General features: G+C 51.0%; 1 protein-coding gene across 1 annotated transcript; it reads left to right on the plus strand.

Moving 5' to 3' along the window:
- Positions 1-558: 558 nt before the first annotated feature.
- Positions 559-8,869, plus strand: LOC307237655 (uncharacterized protein; the record flags this gene model as incomplete). Its single annotated transcript, XM_080010412.1, has 5 exons — positions 559-1,230; positions 2,560-2,719; positions 3,027-3,986; positions 4,773-5,019; positions 5,125-8,869. 5 exons carry the CDS (start codon positions 559-561, stop codon positions 8,867-8,869), a joined length of 5,784 nt encoding a protein of 1,927 aa, XP_079866538.1.
- Between the last annotated feature and the right edge of the window lie 250 nt (positions 8,870-9,119).

Genomic DNA, 9,119 nt, shown 5'->3' on the forward strand with positions numbered 1-9,119 from the left:
CCAGAAAAATAAAACAGCCACTGACTTACGGTGAAAGTGAGATATTCTGAGTAATTCAGCAAGTTAGTACAAGTTCAATACGAGAAAACGGAGGAACAGAAATCCTTACAGGACCTCAGGCTCGGATTCACACCCGACAGCCACAGTTCGACCCACTCGTCTGGAGAGTGGAGAACTTTTATTTGTTGCTGTGAAATATTGCACATGTAGGGACTAAAAATATGTAGGGTTTTTTTGTATGAGGATCGCCATACTATCGTGATTTCTCACAAAAAGGCTGCTCCATCGTATCATCTACAGCCAGTGTTGCCTTGTCTGGTTGTTGCAGGCAGTGGATCTCTGCTTTCCTTAAATATTTGGCATCATCCAAACCTGGAGAAGACAAATGGAAAGTTATAGAATTAAGAGGACCAACGGAGGAGAGTCAAATTTCATTCCGGGTTACAGCTTCAATACTTTACCAAACCTCGGATAAATCGCCTTCTCAATGTCTTATTCCCTCCCGAGCATTATCCTCTCTCTTTTTCTGCCTTTTTTCATCAGCTGCCCTCAGGCAACATGAGCAACACGCCCCTCCTAGAGCTGCCCGCCCAGGGGGTGTCCTCTGAAGGCGCTGAGACGTTGGCCTCCAGAACTTTACAGGTCCCCTCGGACCCCTCCGTCTCCAAGCGAGTGTCCTTCTACAAGAGCGGGGACCACAAATTCGGCGGGCACCGCATGGTCATCACCTCGCGCACCTTCAAGACCTTCGACACCCTCCTGGACGCCCTGTCCAACAAAGTGCCTCTGCCGTTCGGCGTGCGGACCATCACCACGCCTCGCGGGACGCACTCCGTCAAGGCTCTGGAGGACCTGCGCGACGGGGGGTCCTACGTGTGCTCCGACCAGCGCCGCGTCAAGCCCCTGAACCTGGACGCGGTGCACCGGCCGCAGGTTCCGTGGAACACCACCAGGCCCGTGAGCACCGGGCGGCGGCGGCGGCGCGGGCCCCCCAGCGCTCAGCTCCCTCGGCGGAGCGAAGGAGGGGGCCAAAGGGCGGCGAGGATCACCGGCAGGGTGACGGTGCGGACGCCCAAGAGGCTCGTCGTCATCAAGAACAGGGATCCCACCGTGAAGCGCACGGTGGTGGTGCAGAGGAGAATGGCGCTGACGTTTGACGCTCTGCTAGACTACCTCTCCCAGGTCATGCAATTCCCGGTGCTGAAACTCTACCATACCGACGGCAGAAGAGTAAGTGTTTCCGAGGACGCTTTCTGATCCTTGGTGTCAAAATGGCATCATTTTTTTTTTTTTTAATTTAACCTCATTTTGGTTGGATTTGTTTTTTCCTGAGCTGACCTCCTAGATTTGAGAGCATCTGAAATTGTACTATCGGGACAATGTTCTGTCACTTTGGTTTTAAAACCTGACGGTCCAAAATGGCCCCCATTGTTTATGTCGGGGATAAGAAGAGGAGGTGTAAAGGGGAGGTGAGGATTGTGTCTGGATGTCTGGCTTCCAATGCCACAAATAGTATAGTCTCTTTAGAATAGCACAATAGTCTGGCACGCACTCCGCAAACCGTACTGTTAACGCGAGACAAAGACATGACAAAATAAGCCGCTCGTAATGCATTTAACACATCAGCAAAACATCATTTTGCTGATGTGTTAAATGCATTACGATTTACCTGGATTCCACTCATAATGAAGGTTGGATATTTCTGAATGTCCGCACTTCCATGAGAAAATATTATTAATGGAAAAATGATATTAAATGATTTTCTTTGAGTGTACTGATATAGTATTTGATTAAGAAATTGGGATATTCTAGCTACTTAATTCCAGCCCAGCAATTATCTCCTTCAGTATGGCAAAAGACTGCTTCATTCTGATGCCAACACAATTCCCAACCATGAACAGTTCCATCTTGAATTAGAATCGTATTTTTGATATTGTTCAAATACACACTTTGAAGCTTAAAATGTATAGGTGGGCATTCCATTTCATGGGTTCCATCCACATACAATTAAATATTTGATTATGATTTTAAAGTAATTCATCAGATTTATCATGTTGTCATTTTAATTTAACTACAAAATACATTCATTACACAAATTGAAATGAGGTAAGACAGAAAAAACACTAAAATCTTGTCTTTTCTCAAACTTAAGGGATATTTATCGTCGATACATTGATACACTTTTAAAAGTAATAATAAAAAAAAGTAATTAGCGGTCATTTCAAAGTATCTAAGGAGGAAGTTACCTGTAACCTTTGACCTGACAACAGCTCTTCTAAGAAGCGCTAAAAGAGCTATCAGTGTCTCTACCCCCCGCAGGGTTTGACATGCGTATAATCCCTTCGCCCATCTGTCCTCCAACAACAAGCAGGCCTCCCGTCCGATCACGGAACCGTCGTAAATGCTTCATCATGCGTGATCTCCGGCTCTCCCTTCGGCGTCAGATGAGGCAGAAAGATAATTTAACGGTTTCACTAAAATCTTATAGCAAATGTAGTCCAGCAGCATTCATGCGACATTGTTTTTTTTGTTGTTGTTGTGTTTTTCCTCCTCTTCCAGGTGGATGGTCTTGCTGCTCTTATTTTGTGTTCTGGAGTCATTGTAGCTGCCGGAAATGAAACGTTCAGGTTGGGGAACTACGATTTCCACGCGACAGCCCCGGCGTCCCAGTCTGTCCTTTTGGATGCTGCAGAGCCGTCCAGGCTGCAGCCTTTACCGTGTAAGTGTTCATTCTACCACTGTACTGCACCTTAAAAGCTGCACAGCTTCACAGCTCATGTCCAGATACAATGATCCTCATGAAGCTCTTGAAGCATGAAGTTGGAAGACTGTAACTTATGTTAATGTTGTTATGTATGTTAAATATGTAGAAATTGGATATCCATTTATTAACAATGTAATGCCATCATAGTGAATAAGCAATACAGTAAAACACATAATAGGCCATTTATTTAACAGCTTTTCTCTCTACCTTTCTCTTTCTCTCTCATCTGAAACTTCTCGCTATCAAACGTATCCAACTTCAGACAACCATAAATCCTTCTCCAGTGGAAGAGGCTCAAGAAACTTTTCTTTATCTTCAGAGCGATATATCGCGAACCAGATCAACGGAAGCATAAATAGTTACCTCCATCAAAAGAATGGATCGATCGAAACAGAACCCAGCCCAAACCATAGATCTATAGACATGGAGACCGTAGAGGATGCAGTCCATGGCTGCATACTACCGCAGGACGACGACATCGAGAAGTCCTTCCGCGTGAACCAAGACGGCAGCATGACAGTGGAGATGAAAGTGCGTCTGACCATTAAGGAAGAGGAGATGCTTCACTGGACCACCACGCTCAGCCGCGCCAGCCTTAACCAGAGGAGGCTTTGTGCCTCAAATTCCGAGACGGGCAACGACTCGCCCGACTCAAACAACGCCACGTCCAAAGATGCCTCGGGTATGACAGAACACGAAACCAAAGAGGATAACCATTCCGCCGCCACAGGAAAGGGGATCGGCTTCAACGGCGAGAGTGTACACGAGGGCGACAGTCCTGCGGACAAGAAAACAAAATCGCATCTCAAACGTAACCCTACGCCCGGTCCCCGGCGCGTCAAAAAGAAAACGTCGATCGAGAGCGTGACGGCGGTGACAGAGTCGGGCGTCCAGGAGAGCACCACGGGCCGCTATTCCTACACGGAGACGACGGCTGACGGCGAGACGTCCGGTGGGTTCTGTGTGGTCAGACACAGCAACAGCAGCAGCACCAGACCGATCCCCAAGCCACGCAAGACAGCGTCCGCAGGGGCCCGCAACAAAGGACCCCACGCGTCTATCAGATCGTCAGGGGTTGCCGAGGTCCTCCAGATTGAAAACAACGGTATGGAGATCACAGAGACAGTGATGCACATTTATGAGGGGCAGGGAGGCTATGACAACTATTTAGCAAATAGTGATTATAATCAAGAGGGAGAGGATTCCGCTTCGCCACCACAAAGTAAACCTGGCTCAATACACACAGGGAGTCATTTGTGTAGCAACGATTGCGATGTCGATTTTACCCAACCGTCATCCTCTGTTGGTTCCAGACACAGGGAGAAAGAGGAAATGTTGTCATTGTCATCGGACACAAATTCTCCCGCATGCGAGATGAGTGGCAACCAAATTTCCCTGAATCACAATGAGGCTTGGGTTTCGAGAAACTCGATAAATCAGTCTCCGGTTAAGGCAAGAGAATCTTTCAAAAAAGACAAAGCCGGTCAAGGTGTAACGAAGAAAAAGGTGAAGCCTAAACCCAAGAAAAAAACCTCCCCATCAACGAGTACCTCAGAAAAACAGCAAAAGGATAGTGTTGGTGGTTCCTCAAAGACCACCAAGAGTTCATCTGATGAGAAGCCCAACAGTCACGCTTCAGGTAAAAATAATGGTAGTTCACCAGAGAGTAGTAAAAATGTTCAAAAGGGTAAGGAAAAAGAATTGCCTCGAGCAAGGAAAAATGTGAGTCGGGAAAACAAAACATCCAGCAAGACGCAAGCAGGGTCGCCACACAATGAACAAGCGAACGGGGCATCATCTAAGAGAACAACCAAGACAAATCACAAGGCTCCCAGGGACAACGGCCATAATGTAAATGCACCCGAGTCGGAAACCGCAAGGCCGCCCATGAAGAAAAACATGTCAAACATTCTACGCCCCAAACAGTTATCTGTGCCCGGCAAAGCGGTGACGAACAAACAAAAATCCATGAGTGAGAAAAGGCTCGTGCCACCAAAACAAATTTTAGAGTTAAGCGAGAGTGTTTCCATGCCGGTTCTAAACCCCGCGTCCTCCGACGTGCATCAGTATGTGGAAAACTGGCTCCAGAAAATCTCCCCTGACTCCGTGCCGTACATGGAGGCCGCGGCCACGGAGGAAGCCGAACCCCTTCCCAAGGTTGTGTTTCAGATAGGAGGAGGTTCAGACTCGGAGGGTACGAGTGAATGCCAGGCAAATGCAGATGGCCTTTGCCCGCCTCCTGATGGTGCCTCAACGTCAGTGTCTTGTCTCTCTGTCCCTGTTCCCCACGAGAGGCCCACTCGAGAGATGCTAAACAGCGGTGGACATATCGTGAAAGGTTTATGTGTTTCAATGCCAAGCATCAGAATGGATTCTATGGACCAGAGGAACAGATTGGGGATGCACAAATCCGCTGAGGAGATTGGTCCTTGGACCGAGAATGAAAAGGCAGCTTCCACATCCAGCCTCTTCAGCCCAAACGCAAAAATGAAACCCGTCCTCCGTCAGCTTTGTTCCTCAATTCAATACATCCGAAGGGCCTCGGAGGCTGAGAAGTCATCCAATCTCGAGAAGTCCAAGAGCCTTGATTTCTCGACGCAAGTGGCCTCGGTGTTTGGGTCTTCCTCGAAAGCCCTCCTGTCATTCTTGTCCGTGATGACACTGAGGGAAACCTTGACAGGGGCCGTTGCAGAAGACAACTATGCTTCAGGGAGCCCCTCGGAAGCCATGCTAGTAATGGAGTCCTTGCAGAAGATTTCTACGATAGGGGACAAGGAGGAGCAGCGAGCGAGTCTGACGGATCTGCAGAGCAGAACGTCCTCCCAGCTCACGGAACGCTGGAGGGATTTCCTGGTGCTAAGAGAAAGGCTTGAAAGCGAACCGCTGTCTCCGAAGTTCTCGGATACGGAGTTTGCGCTGGATGTCGCCTCCGACGGGGGCGACCCCTTCGACGACCGAAACATCGACGAGATCATGGAGGAGTTCAACATGCCCAAGGATTTCAGAGAAGAAATCTCATCGACGTTCCAGCACATGAGAAGCTTCTACCCGGAGGTGGAAGAAAGTACATTTGTGGACAATGAAAAACATCTTCCAGACTCTGAGGAAGAGCTGGAACAATTTATCGACGAAGGCAGTAATGACATGGAGCAGTCGACAGAGACTGCGATGCTCGGCGTTGGCGACACGGTTGCCAAGATCCCCGCGAAAGAGGATGTAGAAAATGACTACATGCCCGGTGGAGAGTTTGATGATTTCAATCAGACACCATCGCTGTATCAGGAACAAACTGATCTTGTGTGCGATTCGGAACAGGAACTAGAACACAGTCAGGAAATAGACCCCGATGTAAAAGAATCAGAAGCAGGAGGCACCGAGACAGACGAGCAAGCAGAGTCGTCAAAAGGATTGGAAAATGATTCAGAGCGCGGCCTTGGCGGTGACGCCTGCGACTCCGAGGAAGAAGAGGATGGAGCGAGCGACGAGCGCAAACTAGAAGGAGAAGGAACGGGGGACGACGAGGATCAAGCCGATGAGTTTGAAGATCCGAAAGAGGGGGAGGATGGAAGCACTGGGGAGACGGTGGGAAGTCACGAAGGGACGGAAAAAGTGGAGAAAGAAAGAATAGAGGCAGATAGAGGTCTGGGAGCGGCAGGGAGTGAGGAAGAAATGGAGGAAACGGAGGCGGCAGAAAAAGAAGAGATTGGGGAGAAGGAGGAAGCAGAAGATGGTTTCGAGGCGAGGGGCGAGGAAAAGCTGGAGTGGCAGAAGGGATTCATTGGGGGGGAAGGTGACGGGGAAGAGAACAAGCAGGGCGTCAATGAGGAGGAGATGGGAGCATGGAGAAAGGAGAAGTCTGCCGAGGGCACAGATGAGGATGAGGAGGGAAGGGAGGGAATTGACGAGGTGAAGGACGATGACGAGGAGGAGGAGGAATCGCCGGGGCAGAGCATTGCGGATGAAGAGGAAAAGGAGTTCAACGAAGACCGGGATGAGCTGAGGGAGAGGGGAGGGGTGACGATGATCGCGGGGGACAGCGAGGAAGAGGAAGTGACGTGTGAGCCCGGTGACGAAGGGGATGAGGAAGGCCGAGGGGAAACGGAGTCTGAAGAGCCGACGAACGGAGATGAACGGGAAGGGGAGGGTGTTGTGGAGGATGAGGAAGGCGCAGGGGAGGAGGACATACCCGAGGGGGAGGATAAGGAGAAGGGCCGCGGGGAGGAGATCGATGAAGGTAAAGACAGGGAAGAAAGTGCTGCAGACACCGGGGCCGAACAGGAGGGCACAATCGAGGAAGATGAGGGGGAGGAGCATCGGCAGGGGGAGGACAACGAGGTAGAAAAGGCAGGCAATGAGGAGGAGAGGGAAGAAGCAGACACAGGGAAAGACACGACCGTGAGCGACGCGGAAAATGAGGTCGAGGGGGAGGAGAGCGGGGAGGAAAAGGAGGAGGAGGAGGAAAGCGGAGCGCAAACTGAAGATCAGCAAGAGGACGGAGGGGAGCAGGATGAGGAGGCAGCCATGGACGCTGGGCAGGAGGAGGAGGAAGAGGGGGAACAATGGTCTGAAGAGGGAGGTGAAGACGAGGTCGAAGGCCAAGCGGGCGATTCGAGCGACGGGGGCGAACTGGCGGAAGAAGGAGGGTCGCAAGGGGAAGAGGATGACGAAGAGAGCCGCTCCGGGAAACCCGTGGTCGCCCAAGCGGACGCCACCGATAATTACTCCGGCGGAAGAATGCTCGACGAGGCTTGTTATTTACAGCGGCAGAGTAGCTGCGAGGACCGGCTCCTCCGTGAGGAACCTGAGACGGAAACCCAGGACTCGAAATATGACGCAGAATCCCTAAATAGGTATTTAAGCGAGGGCTTGTGCGAAAATGACGGGGGTGGTGGAACTGATACCGCCAATGAGTTCAAAACGGATGACGGCGAAGATGAAGAGTGTGAGGGAACCAACGGCGCCCCGCCCCACCCGGTGGAGATATCACAGCAGTTAATCGACTTTATTAACTCTGCCCTACAATCCTCTTCGCTGATATTCACGTACGATGTTCGAGGGAACATCCGGATAGAGCCGGATAACGCTCAGGTCGTACAAAAGGAGCAGCTGGTTATCCCGCAAAGCAGGGAGGACACTCTGTACGGACTCAAAAGACTGCCCAGCCCCAACACCTCCGATCTCTCAGATTACAGACCGGAGACGTCGGAAAGCGGCGGCTACAAGACCCAGGAATCTGTAGATCTTGTTTCTGAAAATGGGGAGGAGCCTTTAGGAAGCGAGCCCCCGGGCGGCACTCGTGCCAGACGTACGACTAAAACGCCCAGCAGGAGAGGAATTGCGCAAGCCGCTGACCCCAAAGCGTCTCCCGGAACCAAACCAGCGGTCTTACCGCGTGGAGGAAGCTTTTCTTCTGTAGACTCGGGGACTAAAGTCGACCCCTCTTCTTCGAGTGCGTCGAGGCCTCTAAAGACAGACCCAGAGAAAAACAATGCGGAAGTCGAACGATGCACTTCTTTCCCCTCGGAGGGGGACTCGAACGACGGTGTTTTGATAGACAAAGGTAGGTGGCTCCTCAAGGAGAACCACCTCATCCGCAAATCCCCCCCTGTTGTCGCGGGCATGTACGAAAATCTAGACAGCGCGTCGGTCGATACGGTTCAGGACAACCCCAGCGAAGGTTCTCCCCCGCGTTCCGCCTCCCAGCACAACGCCCTTACAGTGATATCCTCCTCGGAGCTGGAGGAGATGGCCAAGCCTCAAACGCCTCACTGCACCTACTACAACATGCCCCACGGGAGCGACTCCGACCCCTTCCTGGACGACGTCAGCGTCAAAAGTTGGACAAAGGGATCGAGCGGCGGCAAAGGGAGAGCTCTCAAGGTATCGCCCACCATCGACACTTCCAAAACCTGGGCGAAGAAAAATGGCAGCCTCTCCTCGTTTGCATCCGTGGAGTTCAAGCTGCCGGACAGCAGAGTGCATCCGGAAGGAGATCCGTCGGCTGCGAGACAAGCAAGGAGAAGCTCCAGTGCGGCAGCGCTGCAGGCGCAGGACTCCCTGGACACCGTGCACGTGAGGTGCAGCCAGTACTGTCCCATCCTGTAAAACTAAGCTCCACTGCCCTTTTTATATTCATCATCTGTTGTATTTTGTAATTTGTGACGCCTTTGTGACAAAAATGATGGGCTACAAAACAACAGCCCTGCACGTTGTATGATTTATTGCAATTTATTTTTGCCCGCCAGACTTGCTTGTGGGCGGCGATCGCGAGGAGATGTGCCTGTTGTGTGTAGACGCCGAGCGACTCAGTCCCTCTGATGCCGATTCAAAAGGTTTTTCGCAAGTTCCACCACAA

Source organism: Zeus faber (genome assembly GCF_960531495.2).
Source record: "Zeus faber genome assembly, chromosome: 12".
NCBI classification, from domain to species: domain Eukaryota; kingdom Metazoa; phylum Chordata; class Actinopteri; order Zeiformes; family Zeidae; genus Zeus; species Zeus faber.